At 44.0% G+C, this 26,211-nt stretch overlaps 1 protein-coding gene across 1 annotated transcript in view; it reads right to left on the reverse strand.

The window, feature by feature from the left end:
* Positions 1–24,468, reverse strand: part of CDH26 (cadherin 26) — a gene marked incomplete at both ends in the record, with an annotated part of 44,576 nt that extends 20,108 nt beyond the window's left edge. Inside the window, 5 exon segments of the mRNA XM_080716475.1 lie at positions 4,044–4,117; positions 4,120–4,201; positions 6,979–7,056; positions 7,060–7,185; positions 24,400–24,468. Of these exon segments, the coding sequence (XP_080572601.1) occupies positions 4,044–4,117; positions 4,120–4,201; positions 6,979–7,056; positions 7,060–7,185; positions 24,400–24,468 (429 nt within the window).
* Between the last annotated feature and the right edge of the window lie 1,743 nt (positions 24,469–26,211).

A 26,211-nucleotide genomic window follows, 5' to 3' on the forward strand; every position in this document is an offset into this window, starting at 1 on the left:
CTACCCCAGCAGCTGGCCCCACATTTGCTCCCAGCCGCTCTCCTCTTCCCCGTGAGACTGAAGGGTGCTGTTGCTGCAGGGCCGCTGCTACTGAGCTCTCTGCTTCAGGGACTGAAACATACATTTTTAAAGTTTTGTGCCAGCAAATTGGCTCTCTCCCACACCATTGCTCCCTTCTCCTCCATAATTCATGGCTCGGCTGGCAGCTCTTTTCTCCTTAATCACCCTGACTTCTGGCTCCAAAACTGGGCCAAGCATAATCCTCCCACTTAAAACAAGAACCACATGTTTGTTTTATCTTTATTATTTCCTATTCCATTTATTATCCTAAAAGCTACATCTGAGACCTTAGTTCTCTGAGCTGCCTGAGAAGTGTGAGCGCTGTTTATTCGTTGGCAAGATGCTCAATTTCTGGGAGACTCTGAGTCACAATGGAGAAAAGAAAGATCATGGATATTTTCTGCACTTGGAAAGGGCTTTCAGCCTTTTGTTATGCCCTGAGATTTATGCCCCGGGATAAACTAACCATGGTGCATTAACATGATGGATCGCCATACGGCCATCTGAAGTACATGACAAGAATTATAGTCTTATGCACAAATGAGCATAAGGAAATATCTTAAATGCCAGATGTACAGTTCAAAATCACTTACACGCATATGCTAGAAGTAGGCAAAGATGACTGTACAGGGATAAAAATCAATAACCTATTATTTGAACAAATATAAATGGATGGATGGGGGTGCATTTATACCCTACAAAACTGAGCATATTTAATCAACAGAAAAAAATGCCTGCACAGAAAAAAAAAAAAAAGCAAGCCAGATGTTGTCATTTTCCAACTCTATCTGAAATCTTGCAGCCATTCTCAGCTGGTACCGCTGCTTTCTTGCAGGTTTGTGGAATTAATAAGAAGTCAGCGCCTTCCCCTACCTCCAAACCCAAGTTTTAAACTGTCTTGGCTGATAGACGCAGGACCCGCCAGAGTAGAGCATGCTCTTAGAATGTCTTTTCGCAGCTACATGGGGTTGACTTGATTTTTAATAGCGTCTTGTCTTCACGGTCTGCCAAAAGCAATAATAAGCATTCTTGGGAGAGAAGCAGATGGTTAAGCCAGGATGCAGCCTTCATGTAGTGCTCCTGTGACACTTTGCTTACGGCGCTTTTCTTGGCTGGCAGTCCTCCTCATCAGACAGCTGCCTGTGCTCCTAACCCACGCGAAAACCCATGGGCTAGATTCCCATGCTTGCAGCAGACATTCTCTCTCATAGTTCTGGAGGTTGGAGATGAATGAGATCCTGGTGTCCCTTGGGCAGGTCCTTCTGCAGGCTCCTGGGGACGGTCACTCCTCTGGCTGCAGCAAGCCTGCTATTTCCCAGCATAGAAGTTTGGGTTACCGTATCTTCACATGCAATGCTCCCGTGTCTATCTCTGTGTCAACATTCCCTTCATCTTCTTTTTTTTCCTATTTTTTTGTGGTACTGGGGATTGAACCCAGGGGCATTCTACCTCTGAGCTGTATCCCCAGCCCTGTTTTTTATTCTTTGTTTTAAAACAGTGTCTCATTAAATTGTCAATTGCCTAAGTAGCTGAGGCTGGCCACAAACCTGCAATCCTCCTGTCTTGGTCTCCCAGGTTCTGGGATTACAAGCATGTGCCACCACGCCCAGCTGACCTTCTAAGGATGCATGTCACTGGATCAAGAGCCAACCAATCCAGTGCAAGCTCATTTTAGCTCAATTTCACCAGCAAACATCCAAATCGGGCAAACAAGGACACCTTCACTGGTACTAGGGGTTAGGACGTGTCTGTTTTTGATAGACACAGTTCAAGCCATGACCCCCCAAGGCAGAGACCCTGTTTGGCCAGGTTCACTCCTTCACTTGCCTATATAATTACCTGTTCCAGGATCCCTGCCCTGGGCTCTGGGGAACTGGCTACAAACAAGGCAGGATCCACTCCATTTAGAACCTACTTTATGATTGGGGAGAGATCAACTGTCCACAGAGAATCAAACCCCAAAACATATTTCTGGTCATGAAATGCAGCGATGAACAGTAAGAAAGGACAGAGTGATGGGTCGGAGGGTGACAGGTGGGGCGGGAGAGCTCAGAATCTCCACCCCGTGTCTTGAGGAAGTTGACAGTCAAATGAGGAAAGCAGGTGTCAAGTAATTACGCAAATCCACATACAAGGACGACAGCGGTCAGCTTTGGGGGACATTTAGAAAATACTCCCAGTGCCTAAACTTCAACGTTATTGGCTTGTAAGCACAAAATCCCATAATACTGCTTATGAACGCTGGCTCTTAACACATCACTAAAAACGTGAAGAGCCAGCCAGCGGCAACAATCCCCAGCAGGCACTAAGCGGTCCCACTCCCCCGTAGCGGGTGCCCATGAGCACTGTGTGCCAGGTCCCCATTCCCCGGCGTGTGGAAGCCCCAGGCCCAGCCGCTCTGGAGTGACCTGTGAACTTGCTAAAAATGCACAATATCAGGCCATCCTCCAACCTTCCGGAACAGAGCCTGCATTTTGCTAAGACCCCCAGCTGCATTTCCCATGGGCCTTTTATTGGTCCCTTGTCATGGTACATCCTAGTGAGGCTCACAGTGATGGATGCGTGTCTGCACAAAAGGTCGCTCGGTCTGTGCTCCCGATGCTCCTCCCTCCGCCTTCTTCTCCCTTTTATGTGATAGTGAGACGCAGAGTGATACATTCTCATATGCACAGAACATTATTTGGTCTATTTTCTTCCTATACCTCCCCTTTCCCTTCTCTCTCCCAGTTCCCTTCTACTCCTCTGCTGGTCTCTCGCCTTGTGATCCATCTGTTCATTACAGACTGAGAAGCGCTATCTCAGGGCCCCCGTTATGACTATCATACAGTCCTTCTTAACAACACTGCAGTTTCTGCAGAGAGGGGAGGAAAAGTTTACATGAAAAGACCTTGAGACACATCTGTGTGTGTGTTGGAGTTTGGAAAGAATTTCTGCCTGTTTAAAAAGTAGAAATTCACCAGAGCTGGGCGTGGTGGTGCACACTTGTAATCCCAGTACTTGGGAGGCTGAGACAGGAGGATGACAGCTTTGCAGCTAAGCTCAGCTATTTAGTGAGACCTTGTTTCAAAATAAAAGAATAAATAATAGGGCAGGGGGTGTAGCTACCAGGTAGAATTCCCGTGGCTTCAATTCCCAGTACTGCAAAAAAATAAATAAATAAATAAATTAAAAAAATAAAAAGTAGCAATTCAGAAGCTATCAGTAAATTAAGGGTATATATTTTATTGTTCCTATAGATACTTTGAAGCCACTGGAGAAAAGGCTCATAAATTACTTTTCTCAGGTGTTTGACAACATATTCCCACCAAGAAGGAGTCAATGTACACCAAGCAGACCTGAGAACTGAGCCCAGTTCCCACAGCCCCATTCCACAGAAGTCAAAGGAGAACAAACACAGGCTTCCTAAGAACCTCAGGTGGGAAACATGATATGCCACCATGAAGCCTAAGGTGCTTTCCTTTAATAATTTCTTTCCTGGTTTAGAACCTGAATTTCAACTTGATAGGAGATCGTGGAGTTGGAACAAATGGAATCCTACACAATACCTGGACACACAATAGGTCCCTGCCAACGGAGACACAAATCCCCATCCGCCAGCAACTGGCAAGCCCTGGGGCCGCCGACAGCTCGCCTCCATGTTGCAAGTGTTGCTTATCAGAAACCAAATCACAGCGCTTTACAGGCATCCCGAATGCCTCCACACACTCTGATCATGTTGGGACACTGGTTATTAGAATGAAGATCTATAGCAGCTCATAAAGATTGCAGAAATCATCAGTTACGAAGCCAAAATCCTGCACACTAAAAGAAGATCTCAGATTAACCCATGTTCTGTGTAGAGTTCCATATCCTGTCACAGTGTATGATATAGCAACCTCCCAGATTCTAACACATATTCAGCTTAAGTAATGTTTACCAAATACAACAGTCCGACAGGAGCTTTACCATAAATCCAAGCTTAGAATACATCAAACTTTAGGTACCATAAAAGACGGCGTAGTTTCTCGATCGATGGGACGGTGAATGTATATTTTTCCACTCTCGGGATCTTCAATAGAAACAAACCAATCTCTGGGTATTCATTCACACCAGGCCCACTGATCAGAGAGACCGACATGTTGCCGTACATGTTATTGAACAGCTGGAGGGAAAAATAATAGAAAGGAAAAAGAAAGGGGGGCATCAGTGACCATGATCCTGAGTGCAAGGTGAGGAAGCAAAGGCATCTTTAAGAAAAGTATAAGGTTGATGGGCGTGTGTGTCCCCCAGTCGCATAGAGACACGCGGAGATCCATAGTAGATATTATGGATGCCTTTATTCGTGGGAGATCGGCCTCCAGCCCCCGCGTGGCCGCAGAGGCTGGTGGCGGGGGAGAGTGCCTCCCTCCCTCTCGGGCTCCTCTCCGAACTCTGCACTCTCTTCTTCCTGACCAGGAGGCCTAGTTCCCTCCCGGAATCGCAGAGCTCCACCTCCTAGCTTCTGGCCCTGCCCCCTGTGGGGCAGGGGGACTCGAACCTTTCAGAAACCAGCAGCTCTTGCTCACCTGGGGTTTTACAGAAGAAATACACAGCTGCACAAAGGTGTGGAAGCAAAGGTATGGGCGGCAGGTGGGTCTGAAATAGTAAGAAGCCGGAAACAGCGCAAATGTCCATTAATATGGAAAGAGTCACGTAATGGTGCTCCGGTCCCACCGCGTGGGCCACTCCGCAGCCTTCAAGGCTGTGTGTGCCCTGCCAGGGAAAGAGAGGCCAGTCACATCGCTGCAGGACCAAGGCGAGCTGCAGACAAATACCCAGAGCATGTCTCCCTTCTTTAAAACAGGTCCACATTCCTAAGTCTGTAGAGGAGTACCTGGAAGAATGCGTGCCAGTTTGTTAATAGAGGAAAGACAGGATCAGAAGATTGCTGTCTGACATCCAGACAGCAAAGACGCAGTGAGCTGGGTGTGGTGGCGATTACTCGAGCCTATAATCCCAGTACTTGGGAGGCAGAGGCAGGAGGATTGCAGGTTCTAGGCCAGCCTTGGCAAAGCAGTAAGACCCTCAGCTACTTAGTGAGATTCTGTTTCAAAGTAAAAAATAAGAGTCAGGCAGGCATGGCTTGTCATCCCAGCACTCGGGAGGCTGAGACAGGAGGATCGGGGTTCGCGGCCAGCCTCAGCTACTTAGTGAGGCCCTTTGCAAGTCAGTGAGACCCTGTTTCAAAATAAAGAATAAAAAATGGGGCTGGGAGTGTAGCTCAGAGGTAGGATGCCCCTGGGTTCCATCTTCGGTATCGCAAAAACAAATAAATAAGGCTGGGGGTAAGGCTCAGAGGTAGAATGCACCTGGGTTTAATCTTCAGTGGAAGAAAAAGAAATTAAAAGGATGAATGGGAGAAAGGAGAGAAGAAGGGGAAGGTAGGAAGGAGGGGAAGGATGGAAAGAAGGAAGGAAGGAAGGAAGGAAGGAAGGAAGGAAGGAAGGAAGGAGACATTGCTATCTAATATCTAAAAAGAAAGAGCTGAGGATGGGCTGGTTCACTGTCTGACCTACCTTCCCCCATTTACGTTTAATCTTTCAAACTTTGTAATACTGGTTTCTTCCTGGCCCCTGGTTCACACAGAGCCACAGTAAGGAAGTCTAGCATGGCCACGTGGGGGAGTGAAACTGAATGGATTCAATCCCCGAATCCTGGGAGTACACAGGTTGACCATGGAGCCTTAAAAACTTCCTGTAACTTGAGTATTCGTTTACAATACCCAATTGTAATTCTAGTTTCATAGATACTTCCAAACTACAAAACATCCCCAGCTTTTTCTAAGAACTCTAGACTGTGAGCAGCTATAGGAGAAATTAGTACATAATTCAAAGGCCCACTGGTACCAAGACGACAAAGAAAATAAATACAACTGGCCAAGTGCAAAAGTTCTGGATGCCGACATCATCACGTGACTTCCTTATTGAAGCACAGTAGCGGGGTATGGACCACGGCAGGAGGGAGCAGGCCGGTGTGGAGACTGCGACGTCCTAGGCGACTCAAGCCCTAGCCAATTTCATCTTATGGGAATGCGGATTCTAGCTGGTTAGAACTTCCAAGTATTGTGTGTGTGTGGAACTAGGGTTGAATACGGAGGCATTCTACCCCCAAGCTACATCCACAGCCTCTTTCTCTTTCTTTCTTTCTCTCTCTCTCTCTCCTCTCTCTCCTCTCTCTCTCTTTCTTGGTACTGGAGTTCCTGGAAACCCTTCTACCTCCAGGCTATGCTCCCAGACCTATTTTCATACTTTTTATTTGGAAACAGGGTCTCTTGAGCCAGCGTGTCTGGCTTCGAACCTGCGCGATCCTCCTGTCTCCGCCTCCCAAGCCGTAGGGATTACAAGTGTGCGCCACCACGCGCCCGGCATTATTCTTTATTTTGAAACAGGGTCTCACTAAGTTGCGGAGGACCTCATTAAGTAGCTGAGGTTGGCCTTGAATCTGTGATCCTCCTGACTCAGCCTCCCAAGTGCTGGGATTACAAATGTGTGCTACCACACCCAGCTTTAGAACTTCCAATTTTATTTAAAAAAAAATGCCTTTAGAAGGGCAGGATTTTGAATACAAGGTCCCTATTTTTAAGCAATGAAAAAAAAAATTAAAGACTGCATGGAAAAAATACTATGGGCCCACAGAGTGGAACTGATCGGTCTGCTGCCGCATGTGACTCTCATAAGATCTCACGGAAAAGCAACTTGTTCACGGTGACGCCGCGGCGGGGGAAGCATGGGCTGTGACACCAGGTTCCTGAGTCCCCATCCGGATTCTTTTTACTCCATTTTGCTACTCAGTCTCACCAGCATAGATCTTCCCTAGACAATCCCCCCAAAACCTTCACAAAGGCACAGGCTCATCAAAGTCTGGGGACTGGTTTGGACATGCTTAAGAGAAGGTCCTTACCTCACCAACAAGCTTTGGAAAGAGTCCCAGGTCCTCTTCAGTCAGCTCCAGGGTGGTGATGACCCATCTCCTCTTGGATCACCACAGAGGCTGGTGGCCGTCTCCCTGGGGGACGTTGAAGATGATGGGAATCAGGGAAGGCGGAGGGTAAGGACTCTGGCATCCACAGCATCGTGTGGCCACTGCAGGGAAGCGCCCCAGTTCATACTGAAGGGCAGAGAACGGGACTTACAGGCAGGCTTTTCTCCCGGACAGGCGCTGGCTAGCGTGCGATCTGCAGCCTCCCTCCCATCCCCAAGGCGGCCCCGAACTTGGAAATTGCAAGTGTCTGTTCCCTGAAGTTATCTCTAAGCTGTGAAGCAGGTGCAGCTGATGGTATTATAAAGCTCATGAGATGGTTTTAGGGGCTCTATAGATAACCGTTAAAGATCGCCAGGCGTGGTGGCGCACGCTTGTAATCCCAGCACTTGGGAGGCTGAGACAGGAGGATCGCACAGGTTCAAAGCCAGCCTCAGCTACTTAGTGAGGCTTTCGGCAACTTAGTGAGACCCTGTTTCCAAATAAAATATAAAATAGGTCTGGAGGTACAGCCCGGAGGTAGAAAGCCCCTGGGTTCTACCCCCAGTACCACAATAAAATAAATAAAATAAAATAAAGATCATTGCCCACTACGGTACTGTTCCGTGCTCTGTGGCCGGCATGCAAAGGGTGCTGAGAAAGTTCCCCCCCTCCCAATTTTCTCCCAGTCTTCCTGAAGACATTGATGAGAATGTACTCAGCGCTGATGAGAAATTATTTAATTAATAAATTAACTTATTAAGTTTTGTGGTACTGGGGATTGAACCCAGGGTCATTCTTTCTCTGAGCTATACTCCCAGCCCTATTTTCCTTTTTTTAAATTTTGAAACAGGATCTTACTAAGTTGTGGAGGGCCTCACTAATTTGCTGAGGCTGGCCTAACACCTGTGATCCTCCCCCCCCCCCCAAGGACTGGGATTATAAGGGTGTACCACCACAAGAGGCTCCTGATGGGACTTTAATGACTCTCTGTCTACTAATATTCCTTTTAACAAACAGAAAGAGAGGGAGAGACTTCGATTCGAATCCTGGGCTCAGGTATTTGTCAGGCTCAAGAATACAGAAATAATTTAACACCAGGGCTTGGTTTTCCTTATATGTATTTTTACACACACTATTTATTTTTTGTGTGTGGTATTGAATGCAGGGGCCTTCTACCTATGAGTCACACCCCCAGCCCTACTCTTTATTCTTTATTTTGAAACAGGATCGCAATAAATTGTAGAGGGCCTCACTAAGTTGCTGAGGCTGGCTGAGAACCTGCAAACCTCCTATCTCAGCCTGCCAAGTACTGGAATTACAAATGTACACCACGCCTGCTACTATCTGTCTATTATAAGTGAAGATGATTCCCAGCCACATTGATTTTTATCCACATAAACACACAAAGTAAGTTGTTAAGCCAGTTGTGCTGACGCACTTCGGTAATCCCTGGGAGGTTGAGAAAAGAGGATTACAGGTTTGAGGCCAGCGTCAGCAATTTAGAGACCCATAGCAGGTTAGCAGAAGCCTCAGCAACTTGGAAGACTGTTTCAAAATAAAAAATAAAAAGGTCGAGGAGTGTAGAATGACCCTGGGTTCAATAAAAGTTATTTTTAACAAGTTAATGATAAATCAGAATGGTAAAAAATAATAATAAAGAAGAACAACACACTCAGAAAAGTGTCACAAGATGGCAAGAGGATTTGGTGAGGTTCAAGGTTGTCAGTGGTGCTTGTGCGCACGTCCTGTACTGGGAGATATTAAAACCAACATGTTTTAATCTCATAAAGAAAGTGGTGTGAATGGCCGCCGGCCGGCGCCGTGCAGTTGATTTCTGATGTTCACAGGTCGCTGCTACTCATTATAACATCAAAGAGTCATCGGCAACTCTCCGGCAGTACCTGGAGGGTCTAAAAGGCCACATCTAGTTAAAACTTGATTTTCTGAAAACCAAACATTGACAGGACACTAAAAAACTCAGAATCGCAATCCACTCTCTGGGTCAAGTGTAGCTACTGGCTTTGTGTATGGAGAAACGGATGTCGAAAGCCCACCTTTGTGTACCCAGAAAGATCATCTCTTTCTTGTTGGAAGCCGTTAATGATGTTGCCCTTAAAAATAAAAACAGCATTAATTGGTAGGGGTTGTATTTATCAGAATCCCATAGTCACATAAATCTAGAATTAGAAACGGCAGAGAAAAAAGTCTACTTTTAGTTTTTATAACTATAATTTCATTGGCTATATCCCAATTCATGATTACCACTTTTCTAACTATAGGAAAACTAACCAAAATTATTCCAATGTATTATTACCAATAATTAATAATACCAATAATTAATAATACCAATAATAATTAGGGACATTAAACCCCTAATTCTGGCATGGTGGCACATACCTGTAATCCCAGTACTTGGAAGCTAAGACAGGAAGATCACAGGTTCACGGCCAGCCTCAGCAACCTAGGGAGACCCTCAGAAACTTAGTGAGACCCTATTTCAAAATAAAACATAGGGCTGAGAGTGTAGCTTGGAAGTAGAATGCTCCTAAATTCAATCCCCAGTAGCACAACAAATAAATGAATAAATCCCTAACATACTACCATTAATTAACAAACTACAAACTCTATTTAGGATGAACACAAATGTACTTATATGTACATATGTCCAATAACACCAAATAGCAGTTGGTGATGAGACTTGACTGGGCTTTTTTTCTACTTTCCCCCTTATCTGTAGATATTATTTACAATACTCTATAAAATAATAGATCTTGGCACTTTATACATACATAATAACTTACATTGAGAATCACTTGTTTATAGTTTATATCTCAAAAACTTCCTTTCCTTTCAAATAAAAATGTACCTGTACGATAAGACCGAGAAAATATAAATGGGAAGTCTTGCAATGTATGTGAGAACCAAGTGTGTGTGTGTGCAAGAGAGAGACAGAGAGGGGGAAAGAGGGACAGAGAGAAAGAGGGACAGAGAGAAAGAGGGACAAAGAAAGAGGGAGACACCGAGAGGGGAGAGAGAGAGAAAGAAAGAGACAGAGAGGAAGGGAGGCAGGAGAGAAGAGAGGAGAGAGAGAGAGAGAGAGAGAGAGAGAGAGAGAGAGAGAGAGAGGAGAGGAGAGGAGAGAAAAGACAGGAGAGAAAGAGGAGAGAGACAGGGGAGAAAGAGAGAGACAGAAGAAGAGATGGAGAGAGAGACAGAGAGGAAGAAAAAGATAAATATATATATTATTTAAGATACTTGTTTAGTGTTGAGTGTGTCTGTGTATGTGTTGATACCTGCAGTTCTAGTCTGTTCATTTTGCTAGTGTATTTCCACTATAGGAATAATGTATTTACACTTTATTTCAGTGATGTTCATTTGAGGCTAGTTCCAGCTTTTAATTATCACCAGAAAATGGTAATAAATATCCATGTATGTCTAGAAAGATTTGAAAGTGCTGGCTTTCCAAGTGTGGTTGCCTTCAGGTCCCTGCAGCCCCATCAGAGGGCTCCCAAGGCCAAACCCCTTCCACACCAACACTCGGGCTCTTTGCCTCTTTCCCTGTGTGGCGTTTATGCAGGCAGAGCGCATGTGGTGGTGGATAAGATCACTCAGACCCAGCACAAGCGGGGCTGCAGTGCACAGTCCCCAAGAGGTCACCGTGACCTTCACCACCAGGCACTGCCAGGAGGAGCAGAAAAGGAAGAGAAAGAAGACCAGCCCGGCTGTGGGGGTGTACCCTGTAATCCCAGTACTTGGGAGGCTGAAACGGGAGGTTCGTAGGTTCAAAAACAGCCTCAGCAAGTAGTAAGACTCTCATCAACCTAGAAAGACTTTGTTTCAAAATAAAAATAAAGTAGGGCTGGGGGTATAGCTTGGAGGTAGAATGTCCCTGGGTTCAATCGTCAGTAAAAGAAAGAGAAAGAAAAAAGAAAGAAAGAAAAGAAAGAAAAGAAAGAAAAGAAAGAAAGAAAGAAAGAAAGAAAGAAAGAAAGAAAGAAAGAAAGAAAGAGAAAGGGAGGGAGGAGAAAACCAGTTTCATTTGAGAATGAAGTTGTTGGTGAGTTTACTTAATCTCTGGAGAACTGATACAGTAATAAAAATGGCTGATTGTATCCAACTGCAACTCCTGCATATACAACATTTAAAACCTCTGAACAAGGCAGAAAGCTGGCAGAAACTCCATGGCTGCTCATCTTCACGGGTGGTTTATCTGCAAGCAAAGCAACCCTGTGGCTGAGTTGCAGGCTGAATGAGCCCCTTTCTTTTTTGTAATAGAACACCTCTGCCCCTGCAAGAACTGACAGGCAGGGCTGGTTCCCTTGCAGGGTTCTCAGGGCTCTCTACAGGTCCTTGAGAAGGAACAGCATGAGGCTGGCCACTGAAAACAATGGCGGCATCCGTTCCCAAGGACAATGTTCAAGCTTTCAAGTGAAAGTCAGAATTTTAGAAAACTGTGCCTGCCACAAAGAAGAGACTGACAGCTTCCCAAAAAGCAAAGGTTTTTTTTGGTCTAGTGTCATTGGAGATATTAATATGACTTTTTAAAATTTTGTAGCATGAAAGATCTGCCCATATTGTTTAGAATATCTGCCTGTATTACTTTTTCATTGCTATAATGAAAACTCTGAAATGGGCAACTTATCAAAAAATGAGGTTTATTACCCAGGCGTGGTGGCGCACACTTGTAATCCCAGTCCTTGGGAGGCTGAGACAGGAGGATTGCAGGTTTGTGACCAGCTCAGCTACTTAGTGAGGCTTTCTGCAACTTAGTGAGACCTTGTTTCAAAAATAAGAATAAAAAATAGAGCTAGGTGTGTAGCTCAGAGGTAAAATGCCCCTGAGTTCAATCCCCAGTATGGAAAGAAAGAAAGAAAGAAAGAAAGAAAGAAAGAAAGAAAGAAAGAAAGAAAGAAAGAAAGAAAGAAAGAAAGAAAGAAAAAAAGAAAGAAAGAAAGAGAAGAAGTCAGTCTGGGGTGGAGCTCAGAGGCAGAATGCCCCTGAGTTCAATCTCCAGCACAGCAAAACTAAAATACATAAAAATGAATAAATAAATAAGTAGGGCTGGGTGTGTAACTCAGAGGTAGAATGCCCCTGGGCTCGATCCCCAGTAACACAAAACTAAAATAAATAAATATAAATAAATAAAAAAATAAATAAATAAATAAATAAATATAGGGCTGGGTTTGTAGCTCAGAAGTAGAATGTCGGGGACTTCCGGGAAGATGGTGACCGAGAAAAGCGGGGTTTAAGAGCCCCGCTAACAACCAATCTCCATTACCACAAAATCAGTGCCTTTCATACCAGAAAACACCATCACCAGAGAAACAAAAAAATCACCAGGCTCCAGAGAGGAAAGGGACTCAGAACAGAGTTCAGAGCCACAGAGGAGATACACCGGCCTCATGCCCAAGGAAGCGGCAGCAGTGCCTTACTGCCGGTGGCAGTGGCGAATTCACCGGACAGCTACAGCGAGCCGAGGTGAGCCTCTGCGGAAGAGCCGGGCAGGATTCTTCGGCGTAGGGAGCATCAAAAGCTCCCAGTGGCTGAGCTCAGCACACGCTGCAGGGATTCAGAGCGAAGCTCAAAAACAGAGAAGAAATACGCCAGCCTCACGGCGGAGGGCGTGGCAGCGGCGCCATATTGCCACCGGCAGCATCAACAGCGAATTCACCAAGTCCACGACAGCTCCATCTGCATACTCAACAACAGTGAGTCAAATTGCGGGCCCCAGAGGAGAAATCCCAGTACTGCACTCCCAGGGACTTGACCCAGTGGGGGAGAGGCGGTGGCAGAGATATCACACCATAGGAGAACGCCCAACCTGGCACCCCCCATAGTCTAAAGCAGCCTCTATCGACTCCCTGGGTCTGAGACTCTGCGATACAACCCAGTAAAGCAGTAGTGGGGTCTGAGACACCACAGACTCCAAATCCAGAGCACCTTAAGTGAAGTCATAGTGACCCAAGGGAAGAACCCAGAGAAGGCACTAACTTCTGAAATCATGGGAAAGAGGAATAACACTGGAGCAATGAATGCCCACAACCCCACAACATCAGAACCCGATAAAACAGAAATTCAGAGATTTCTAGAAGATCAAATCAGGAAAATAACTGTAGAAATAATAGAGGTGTTTCAAAAAGAATTCAGAGAGAGCCAAAAAGAGATAAAGGATGCAATTAATGAAGTAAAGGCCTCAATTCAAAGTACAAACAACCGATTAGACCACATGGAGAATAGAATCTTGCTCTTAGAAGATGATCAATCCAAAAATGAACGCATAGTTTCTAATCTAGGAAAAAATATCCGACAGCAGGAATCTGATATTGAAGAAATATGGGCCCATTTTAAGAGAGCTAACCTAAGAATAATTGGAATAGAGGAGAGAAAAGAAGGTGAAACCAAAGGGATCAACAATCTCTTCAAGGAAGTAATAGCAGAAAATTTTCCAAACATAGAACAAGAGGTCGATACACAGGTCCAGGAAACTTATAGAACTCCCTTTAGACAGGATCGGAGAAGAGGATCCCCACGCCACATAATTGTCAAAATGACCAATGTGGAAGCCAAGCAGAGAATCTTAAAGGCAACAAAAACAAAGGGCCAAGTGACATTCAGAGGCAAACCAATTAGAATCACTCCAGACTTCCCAAACCAAGTCATGAGAGCCAGAAGGGCTTGGAGTAACATATTCCAAACTCTGAAAGAAAACAACTTCCAGCCAAAAATTTCCTACCCAGCAAAACTTTCTATCAAATTAGATGGAAAAATAAGAAGCTTCCACGACAAACAGAAACTGAAAGAATTTATGTCTTCAAAACCAGCGCTAGAGAAAATACTCAAAGAGATTAACTACAAAGAAGAAATAGGTAACACACACCAGAACCAGAGAAACAAGAGTTTCCATCCAACAGACAACTAAGATTAGTTATCTGTGAAGATTCATTATTTATGTTAGTCTTTTACCTATCTCTAAATTGTATTGTTTGCTTTTATTGTTGTTAATTTTTAGGATTTCTTATTGGAATATTAATATACCTTCAGATATAGCATTTGGAAATATTTTATCCCATTCTATCAGTAACTTTTAACAATGTTTACATTGTCTTTGGATATACAATTTTTTTTATTTTTTAGGGAGTTTGTATATTCTTCTGTTGCCTGTGCCATTGAAATCATATCCAAGAAATCACTGCCAATTTCAATGTTGTGAGGTTTTATGACCCAGATTTTCTCCTAAAAGTTTATAATCTTAAGATTTATATTTAAAAAATCACCAGGCTCCAGAGAGAAAGCGGACTGAGAACAGAGCTCAGAGCCACAGAGGAGATAACCGGCCTCACGCCTGAGGATGCGGCAGCAGCGCCATATTGCCGGCTGCAGCGGCAAATTCACCGGACGGCTACGGCAAGCTGAGGTGAGCCACTGCGGAACAGCCAGGCGGGATTTCTCGCTGCAGGTAAAATCTAAAGCTCCCAGTGGCTGAGCTCAGCACACGCCGCAGGGATTCAGAGTGGAAATCAAAACCAAGAAGAAATACACCAGCCTCATGGCCGAGGGCGTGGCAGCGGCGCCATATTGCCACCGGAGGCAACAGCAGAGAATTCACCGAATCCAGTACAGCTACATCTGCGTACTCAAGAACAGTGAGTCAAATTGCGGGCCACAGAGGAGAAATCCCAGTACTGTACTCCCTGGGACTTGACCCAGTGGGGGAGTGGCGGTGGCAGAGATATCACATTATAGGAGAACGTGCAACCTGGCACCCCCCACAGTCTAAAGCAGCCTCTATTTACTCTCTGGGTCGGAGACTCTGTGATACAACCCAGTAAAGGAGTAGTGGGGTCTGAGATACTACTGACTCGAGATCCAGAGCACCTTAAGTGAAGTCATAGTGACCCAAGGGAAGAACCCAGAGAAGGCACTAACTTCTGAAATCATGGGAAAGAGGAATAACACTGGAGCAATGAATGCCCACAACCCCACAACATCAGAACCCGATAAAACAGAAATTCAGAGATTTCTAGAAGATCAAATCAGGAAAATAACTGTAGAAATAATAGAGGTGTTTCAAAAAGAATTCAGAGAGAGCCAAAAAGAGATAAAGGATGCAATTAATGAAGTAAAGGCCTCAATTCAAAGTACAAACAACCGATTAGACCACATGGAGAATAGAATCTTGCTCTTAGAAGATGATCAATCCAAAAATGAACGCATAGTTTCTAATCTAGGAAAAAATATCCGACAGCAGGAATCTGATATTGAAGAAATATGGGCCCATTTTAAGAGAGCTAACCTAAGAATAATTGGAATAGAGGAGGGAAAAGAAAGTGAAACCAAAGGGATCAACAATCTCTTCAAGGAAGTAATAGCAGAAAATTTTCCAAACATAGAGCAAGAGGTCGATACACAGGTCCAGGAAACTTATAGAACTCCCTTTAGACAGGATCGGAGAAGAGGATCCCCACGCCACATAATTGTCAAAATGACCAATGTGGAAGCCAAGCAGAGAATCTTAAAGGCAACAAAAACAAAGGGCCAAGTGACATTCAGAGGCAAACCAATTAGAATCACTCCAGACTTCCCAAACCAAGTCATGAGAGCCAGAAGGGCTTGGAGTAACATATTCCAAACTCTGAAAGAAAACAACTTCCAGCCAGAAATTTCCTACCCAGCAAAACTTTCTATCAAATTAGATGGAGAAATAAGAAGCTTCCATGACAAACAGAAACTGAAGGAATTTATGTCTTCAAAACCAGCACTAGAGAAAATACTCAAAGAGATTAACTACAAAGAAGAAATAGGTAACACACATCAGAACTAGAGAAACAAGATTTTCCATCCAACAGACAACCAAGATTGGTTATCTGTGGAGATTCATTACTTATGTTAGTCTTTTACCTATCTCTAAATGGTATTGTTTGCTTTTATTGTTGTTAATTTTTAGGATTTCTAGTTGGAATATTAATATACCTTCAGATATAGCATTTGGAAATATTTTATCCCATTCTATTAGTAACTGTTAACTCTGTTTACATTGTCTTTGGATATACAATATTTTTTTTATTTTTTAGGGAGTTTGTATACTCTTCTTTTGCCTGTGCCATTGAAATCATATCCAAGAAATCACTGCCAATTTCAGTGTTGTGAGGTTTTATGACCCAGATTTTCTCCTAAAAGTTTATAGTCTTAAGATTTATATTTTGAGTTAATATTTGTATATGGGATTAGGTAAGGGTCCAACTTTATTCTTTTCCATGTAATTATTATGTTTCAACAATATTTAGTTAAAATATTATTATTTCTACCACCAAATGTTCGTGGAAACCTTGTCAAAAATAACTTGACAATATAGGGAAGAATATAGCTGTAGGCTTTTATTTAACTCCAATGGTTTATATATCTGCCTTTAGAATAGTACTACACTGTTTCAATTATTGTAGCTCTATATGGTTTGAAATCAGAAAATATATATCTTCTAGCTTTGTTCTTTTTCAAGATCATTTTGGGTATCTAGAGTCCATATTCCATATTAGGATAGAGTTTTTTTCTGAAAAATAAATATATAAATATATGATAGTTTCACCTAAAAAAAATAGAAAAAAAATATTCTCCGGTAAGAAAGAAAGTAAAAAGAAATATTGAAATTTTATCTTTAAGTTATCAAAAGCTTGGTATCAGACAAATGAAACTGTTATGTGAGATTATCATTTTTAATTTTGGATAAATTGCTATAATACTAGATGTCAACCACTAAGCCAAGCATGGGAGGGAGGGATGGGGAGAGAATGGGGTGGGGATCAGGTGGGGGCTGACTGGGCGATGTGTGCATGTATGTCTACAAAAGTTTGTATCCCACTATGATGTATGAATACAGTGCACCAATAAAAAAAAAAGATTTATATTTAGGTCTTTTATCTATTTTGAGTTAATATTTGTATATGGGATTAGGTAAGGGTCTAATTTTATTCTTTTTCATGTAATTATTATTTTTCAACAATATTTAGTTAAAAAATTATTTTTCCCCCACCAAATGTTCATGGAAACCTTGTCAAAAATAACTTGACAATATATGGAAAAATTTAGCTCTAGGCTTTTATTTAACTCCAATGGTTTATATATCTGCGTTTAGAATAGTACTACACTGTTTCAATTATTGTAGCTTTATATGGTTTGAAATCAGAAAATATATATCTTCCAGCTTTGTTCTTTTTCAAGATCATTTTGGGTATCTAGAGTCCATATTCCATATTAGGATAGATTTTTTTCTGAAAAATAAATATATAAATATATAATAGTTTCACCTAAAAAAAAAGAAAAAAATATTCTCCGGTAAGAAAGAAAGCAAAAAGAAATATTGAAATGTTATCTTTAAGTTATCAAAAGCTTGGTATCAGACAAATGAAACTGTTATGTGAGATTATCATTTTTAATTTTGGATAAATTGCTATAATACTAGATGTCAACCACTAAGCCAAGCATGGGAGGGAGGGATGGGAAGGGAACGGGGTGGGGATCGGGTGGGGGCTGACTGGGTGATGTGTGCGTGTATGTCTACAAAAGTTTTTTTGTATCCCACTATGATGTATGAATACAGTGCACCAATAAAAAATTAAAAAAAAATAGAATGTCCCTGGGCTTAATCCCAAGAACGGCAAAAAAAGAGGTTTATTTAGCTCACAGTTTTGGGGTTCAGCTCTGGCGAGGACCCTCTCAGCTTTGTCACATTTGTGTGTGTGCAAAGAAGCAATTGTATTGCCAAAGAGAAAGTGGAAGAGAATTGGGTGGGGCCAGGCTTAGGCTTTTATAATAACTCCCTCCCAAGAACACCCAGGGGGCCAGATGAACTATCTTAAACCCTTCCAAGGACCTCCCACTTGGGCCACCGCTTAAAGGCCCTGTACCATTCACCACCACACTGGGGACAAAACTTCCAGCAGGTAAAACTGTGGAGGCAAAGGTCACCCAAAGCACAGCTCTGTATAGCTCCCGAGCTCGCACGTTCCTAAGAGCCAGCCAGCATGCTTCAAGATCATACACTGCCAAGGGTCCTCGTAGGCTGAGAAGAGCCGAGAAGAGACTTATGGGAGTGAGGACGGTTTGGTAAAATGGGCTCAGGTTCCTCATTGCAAAGGAACTCTTAAAATATTAAGAGGTGTCAAGTTTGGGTTCATTATGCAAAAACAATATTCACAATTATTTCTTCAAGGCTATTAAGATATTTCCCCCTTTCCAAATACATATCTGCATGAGACCAGAATTTCTTCATTTATTTCAACCAAACAACATTCCCAACAGATTAGCTGCAAATGCAGAGAGGGAAACTTAGCTATCTCTGTTAGCCAGACACTCAAAAGAGTTACAAGAGTATAAAACAGTGCTACTTTTCTCACTGAACAAAATTTGAAAAAACACGGTCTTTTTGTGCAAAAAAAAAAATCTGTTATTTCTATTAGCATGCAAGGAGTATATTGTTATCTTTAAAGAATTGAGAAATATGTTTTGAATTTTCCGGTTTTGATTTTTAACACAGCATTAGTAAATATAAGCCACATAAGCAAAAACTCTAGGGTTTATACCTAAATCACTAGGGACAGTATGAATACACTATTCGTCTACCCAGATCCTGCTAAATCACCCTCTGCTGTGGTGGCCTGTCGCCTGCAAGGATTTATCCTACTTAAAAAAATTATCTGAGTGAAAGAAATACCGAACACTAAGGAACTAAGAAGCCTATATAGAAATCATCCTGCATGGAAATATTTTCATGCAGAAATGCTTGAAAATATTTAATTCTTGAATAATGGACCATGTGTTTGAAGGTAGTTTCACATAAAATAAAGATGTCTTCTTTGACTCTTCATTTCATGTGACCCTCTTGGTGATATTATTGTTTTGTTAACATCAAAGATCAGGATAATCATTATTTCCTACCACAGACTATATTTCTATCTATTTACCTAAAAGAAAAGAAGTTGTAGCTGGGCATGGTGATGCATGCCTATAATCCTAGAACGTGGGAGGCTGAAACAGGAGGATCTCAGGTTTGAGACCAGCCTCAGAAACTTAGGCTCTCAGCCACATAGTGAGATCCTGTTTAAAATAAATAAATAAATAAATAAATAAATAAATAAATAAATAAATAAATATAAAAAAAAACTTAAAAAAGGGCTGGGGTTATAGCTCAGAGGTATAAAGCTCCTGGATTAAGTCCCCAGTACCACCACCAACAACAACACCACAGCGACAACAAATTATAAGCTCTTTGAATTCCAAAATCTCAAACCAATTTATTCAGACAATGAACTTTTCATGAGTACTGTTGGTAGTTTCAAATAAAAGGCCTAACCAGGCATATCATTTTAAAACAGAGAAAACTGAAGCTCTTCCCCCCAAAATGAAGAAATTAATTCAGTTTCTAAAGCAGGTGTGGTTAAGACCACTCACAGGGGCTGTGAGGTTCCAGGGCCTCCCCGGACCTTAGTATTCCCTTCTGCACCTGGAGGGTTTTTCTAAGAAAACATGGAGGGTTTTTCTAAGACAAGGTGTCTTTAAAGGTCCTTTCTACCACTGGAGCTCCGTGAATTCATTTTGTTAAGACTGCACATGAACAGCACCTCTATCAGTCAAGTGAGAGCCAGCTGGATGTTCCAGAGGGGATTTGAGACGCGGGCACGAGCGCCCTTTGCCACAGAGATGCCCGCGATTTCGCGTGGCAGCCAGTGTCTGGCTCCTGCTCTTTTTCTGCGAGCCTTAGGAATTAACTGGCGGTGTCTCCTGTGGGCGGCGCAGGCAGGCTGGAAACCGTTACATTTGCCGAAATGGTTCTGTAAGTGGTCTTATTGTCACTTGAGAGGATTTGCATAATGCCTTCTCCGGGGTGAGGGGGAACCTTTCCAGAGGCGGATTTCTCAGCTGCAGGGCCCACCAAGGCCTATTATCAGAGTGTGGCAGGCAGGCCTGCTAAGGCACGTCCGCCCTACGCATCATTCTACAGATGGGGAGGGTGTGCGCGTGCAACTGGTGGTGTTCAGGCTGGCCTGGCCGGGTGGCGCACGTGTGTGTGTGTGTGTGTTTGTGGTACTGGACGTCGAACCCAGAGGCATTCTATCTCTGAGCCACACCTCATGCCCTTTTTACTTTTAATTCTTTACATTTTGAAACAGGGTCTCACTCGTTTGCTGAGGCTGGGCCTCAAACCTGTGATTCTCCTGTCTCAGCCTCTCAAACACTGGGATTATAGGCACGCGCCACCATGCCAGGTTCCATGGTAGCTTTTGAGAGAAAATCATATGAGTAAATGAAGGCTTTGTGTCTAATAAGACGCTGAAAAACTAAGAAGCCGAATTAGAGACCCTTCTCCTCAGAAATGCTTAAAAATATTTTTAATGCAACTTTCATTCAAGGGGAATTTTGGATCCTAAATGTCAATATTTGAATTTCCTGGAAGAGATTTCTATACAGGTTTTTTGTTTTTGTCTTGTTTTTGCCTTGTTTGGCCTTGTCTTTTTTGTGATGGGGATTGAACACAGGGGCATTCTTCCTCTGAGCTATACCCCCAGGCATACATATTTTTATGTATTTATTTTATTTATTTATTTATTTATTTTATTGAGATGAGGTCTCATTAAGTTGTCGTGGCTGGCCTCAAATTTGCAATCCTCCTGCCTTAGCCTCCCAAATACTAGAATTACAGTTTCTGCAGCCTCTGGACACTGATACACTTTCCTATATCCTCTACGTTGACACTTGGAGGGTAAAGCACCCATTTCATCAGGTGCAGCGGGTACTGCCCTGCCCATTTCACCTCTGACCACCCTAGACCCACCTTCTGCTCCCCTCCAAGTCTGAATGAGTAAGAGGGCATCAATAAACTTTTGCAATTTCTTAAATGGTAACACATTTCAGAATTTCCCAGACTAGCCAGACGTGGTGGCGCACACTTGTAATCCCAGCATTTGGGAGGCTGAGACAAGAGGAACTATGGCTCAAGGCCAGCTTCAGCTACATAGTGAGGCTCTTTGCAACTCAGTGAGATCCTGTTTCAAAATAAAGAATAAAAATAGGGCTGGGGGAAGGTATAGCTTTTAGATAGAATGACCCAGGGTTCCATCCCCAGTACCACACACACAAAAACAGAATTTTTCAAATTACATCAACACCACTGACCAAAAATAACATCGCCAGTTTCCGCCTCTTCGACCCTCGACCCTCGCTCCTCTGTGGCCTTTGAACCCCGCCCAGCCCAAGCTGAGAACTGCTGGGCTCTCAGGACTGGAGACGGCCAGCGGGGGAGAAGGGCCCATCTTCCTCAGCTTGGTATTGACGTCACTAACTTTGCAAAAAAGGCATGAGCCTGCGAAACAGAATCCTGCGGTCCCTTGGCTTCCTGTGGACGTGACAAAGCAGGGCTGTGGGATTCCAGAGAAAAACCAAGGGCTAGCAGCTCCCCGGCCGCACGGGTACCAGTTTTGAAACATGGAGACCAGAGGAGGGGGGAGTAGGCGCTTCTCATGGATGGCAAGGATGCTTAGAAACCAATTTGGAGAGAAAAGTAAGAAATGGAAAGGAAGGGGTTACTTTCGGCCAATTTTTCAAATGACTGAGCACCTCCCAGGTGTTTGCTCAGGTCTTTGCTCAGGGAAGGATCCACATTCTAATTGCTGCAAACCGCTGCCACCTGTTAAGACACATTCTCTCGGGCTGCTGTGACCCCTGGCGTCTCTGTGGAGCAGCTTCCACCCAACACTGAAGTACGGTCGTGGCACAATCCCTACGGCCAGCCGCCCAGCGCTCCCCAGAGGAGGACGACGTGGCTCGGGTGTGTTTGTGTGACCGGAGAAGACAGCAGGGATGCCGCCCCATGAGACGCGCGGGAGAGGAGCAGGCGCGAGAAAGATGGCGACGGGATTTGAGGCACAATGTAGTCAAATGTGAATGAACACGCACTAGTACAACAGGATTCCACAAAGTACAGGGGATAAAGTTAACGCGCTGGCTGATTAAAAACGCTCGCAAAGCAAATGTGACCGTTCTCCAAACCCCAAGCAGCTGGCCCCAGAGAAGGCAGTCGCTTTCAGAAAAGCCACCACTGCAGCACGTGCGCCTCGAGGTCCCCTCGGGGCTGTGTGCTGCTATTGTCTACTGAAGTTTTCTACGGCTGGGTGCAGTGGTGAAGGCTTGCAATCCTAGCATCCGGGAGGCTGAGACAGGAAGATCACAGGCTCCAGGCTGGCCTTGGCAGCAGAGACCCTGTTTCAGAATAAAATGGGATGGGGCTGTAGCTCAAAGGGAGAATGCCCCTGGGTTCCATCACACACACACACACACACACACACACACACACACACACACACACACACACACAGTACCTGGCAGGTGTCTAAGAAGAACGGAACAAGTTTTGTCACCATATTTAAGAAGCCATCAAGCTGGGCTCGGTGGCACGGTGGCAAGCCTCAGTTGGCCAAGCCCTCCATCCCTTTCCTTGGTTACTGTCACGGCTGCCCGAGCAGCTAAGTGCAATAACTAACTCCATTTGCAGGTGAACAACATGAGGCTTCCCAGGTAAGCCAGGCGTGGTGGCCCACACCCGTGATCCCAGTGCTTAGGCGGCTAAAACAGGGGGGTCCCAGGCTCAAGACCAGCCTCAGCAACTGAGTGTAACCGTTTCAAAATAAGTATATATTTTATTTATATTTATATATTTTTTGCAGTACAGGGATGGAACCCAGGGCCATTCTACCTCTTAGCTACACCCCTAGCCCTATTTTTTATTCTTTATTTTGAAACCAGGTCTTACTGAGTTGAAAAGGGCTTCATAAGTAGCCAAGGCTATCTACGAACCATGATCCTTCGATCACAGCCTCCTGAATGCTAGGATTACAAGCATGCACCACCACACCCGGCATATTTATTTTATTTATATTTATTTGATTTGATTTATTACTATTTATTATTTATTGTTATATTTATATTTTACTATTTAATAAAATAAAATTTTAATTTATTTTTATTTTGTATATATATATATATATATATATATATATATATATATATATATATATGGCAGGGAATGTAGCTTGGAGGTAGAATGCTCCTGGGTTGAATACCCAGTAACACACACACACACACACACACACACACACACACACAAACCGACACACGCTTTCATTTATTCTAAACCTCTGGGGCTAGCACCCCGCCATCCAGCTGTCTTGAGACTCCAATGGTGAATGGAACATGAGTCAAGGCAAAAATAAACAAAATCACATCAGTCCGGGTCCCCGGGAGAGCAGGAAGCCCGGGTTGGTCCCTTAAGCGCCCCGGCCTGAAGCCCAGCACCTGAACCCCCAGTCCGTGAGCTGCCTCCGCCTTGGCTAATATCAGAGGGAAGAAGTGATTTTCTTTCCACCTGCAGAAAGCACGCTGTGCAGGCCTTGGCCCACAGGCGTGCACGCCTCGGGCTCTGGACAAGCAGAAGAGCCCCACGTTTCTCTCAGCCTGGCTCCACTTTCCTAGCTCGTTCAAGCTGCAGTGGGGGCCTGCGTCAGGCCCTGCAACTAAAAGATGGGCTACTTCAAAGCTGACACTTTTGAGGTTTTGTCCTGTTAACAAATAACATGTTCTTCCCCTTTACTGAAGACGACTCCAACATGAACCGTGCCCTTCCTGGTAAACATGACGACATGCCCCTGGCCTGCGGGGCTGAGTACGAACTGACTCAAAGACAAATGTCAGCTGTATCCCTTCTCATAAACATACCAGCAAGCCCCTGGGACTTGCTTCCTTCGTTCGAGGAGAATCCCGGGCTTGTTCCTGCACGCTGAAGTTCACACTGCTTTCTCCGATTTGCTAGCAAATCAATAAATTTCTCCTTCCTACTTTCCAAAGGCTTGCCCCAAGTACTTGATTCGGCAAATTGGGGCAGGTATCGGCATTCGGTAACAAAGCAGCAGCGACTGTTGGAGGGAGGGGTAGCTTTAGCCCTGCCATCCCGTCAGGTCATTGAAATTGTCTTTGCTAGAAACCCTTGAGATTGTCTCGATCGTATAGAAAGTATGGATAAAAGTATTGTTAGAGACCCTGTGTATATTGATGTAATCTAAATTAAATTTTTCATGGACTTCATAAGCCCTCAGCTAGCCTACCTCCTCTCTCAGACTGAGAACTTCAACTCCACGTTCATATGCATTCTAGAACCCCCACCTCTCCACCACAGTAGAGATGCCAGCCCAGCCCGCCGCATGCCTGCCCTCCCCGCCAGTCTCAGCAGGTCTTGCTCAGCCTTCTTTCCCCCAAAGCCACCCTGTGCTGTGTTTTGCGCTCCCTGTGCCTGAGTTCTGGGCACCTGTCCCACCTGACCTGCGGCAGCAGAAACAGAAACAGAAAAAGAAGCAGGAACGGCAATGAGGGGCAGCCGCTGGAGCTCATGCCTGCGTGCAGACGTCCAGGTTGCACCCAGAGGATGCAGCCAAGGCCAGTCCTCCAAGCCCGGCGGCCTCCCTCCCTGCCTGGCACCTCCTTCCCAGCGGGGGGCTCTTACAACTTGAACTTACCAGGTGTGGCTGGCTGATGCTGACGTGTGCTCCAGTGGAGTCCTAGGAAGGGAGCCATTGGAGAACAACTGCCATGGTCACCCGTGTACACAGGAAGCTGGCTGGCATCCCACCCCAGGGGATAATGGCTCAGTCCCAGGAATGGAAAAACCAGCACCCGTAGGCAAGTGTTTTGTTTTTGTTTCTTGGTTGGTTTTTAGTTTCTAAATAGACTGCTCAGTAATCTCTATTGCAGGCTTTTTGTGGTTATTGCTATCATCATTAAAAACTGGGAAACAATTCCAAGAAACTAATTTTAAGGTCTGGAGGATGGATGGGGAAGAAAAAAAAATGAAAAGAATAAAACCAGTTTTACTTTCCAAGGCACTTAAAATAAATCTCTATTCTGAATATTTCTGTGTTCTGTGGCTTAGATATTTCTACCTAAACCTCTTCTGAGCTTAGATTAACCAGCCTTTTTGAGCTTGGAATTAATTGAACTTGGAGATAGAGGAGGAGGGAGGAGAGAGGGGAAAAGGGTACAGCCTTCCCGTGGATGGGAACTCTGTGGCAATCTGGGGTATTTGTGTTGGGTTCCGAGAAAGGGACACATTGAGATTCCATTATATCAATACATAAGTTGCAATGAGCAATTTTTGACCAAAATCCTAGATACACAAACTTAGTTACCTTAACTCCTTACCTCGTTAGCACATGGCTTGCTTAAGATAGTGGCCAGCTTTCCAGCAGATGAAACAGGTAAATTTCCTTGGCTGTACATTCAGACCACTTTAATGTAAAAGGTTATTATCTTAATTCAGATTGATGGCTTATTACTGAAGAGTCATAAATGTAACTTTTAAGGTCTCCGGATGTATTCCGTGCACAAGAGAACCAGAATAAAAACAATGGACTCTACAACTGAGTGCTTGCTTTCAGAGTGGACAGTCCTGCAATGGGAGCCTATTGAACCCTTAAGTTAAAACCACTAATTCAGAATTTGCAAGTCAGATGAACTAAGCCACTTTAAATATCTGTTGGGGCCAGGCGTGGTGGCGCACGCTTGTAATCCCCGCTCTTGGGAGGCTGAGACAGGAGGATCGCGCAGGTTCGAAGCCAGCCTCAGCTACTGAGTGAGGCTCTCAGCAACTTGGTGAGACCCTGTTTCCAAGTAAAATATAAAATAGGTCTGGGAGTATAGCCCGGATGTAGAAAGCCTCTGGGTTCCACCCTCGGTACCACCAAAAAATAAAAATAAAAATAAAAAAATAAATATCTGTTGGGACAAATGCAGGCAGCATGTCCCTGAGCTAGAATAATGTTGGGGATTCAGACTTTGAAGAAACAGAGACATGTAAGATGCGCAAAGGTCTCTGTCTGGGGAGGAAACAGGAATTCCAGGGAAGAGTCTCAGTTCACCTGCTTCCAAGGTGAAAGAAATTGGAATTTTAATATATTAGAAGCAAATAAGTATCCAGTGTTTTCAAACATTTAAAAATAAGACCGAATGCCACTTGCCCATTAGGCATCTCTTCCCTTGGGCTGCGTGTCCTGGGATTCACCTGGTGAGTTCGGGCTACACCTGCCGCATGTCTTGGGAAAGTCTGACCTAGGAGGTATCTAAGCATCTGGGATCCCG

This window comes from Muscardinus avellanarius, assembly GCF_963383645.1.
Source record: "Muscardinus avellanarius genome assembly, chromosome: 19".
Classification (NCBI taxonomy): Eukaryota; Metazoa; Chordata; class Mammalia; order Rodentia; family Gliridae; genus Muscardinus; species Muscardinus avellanarius.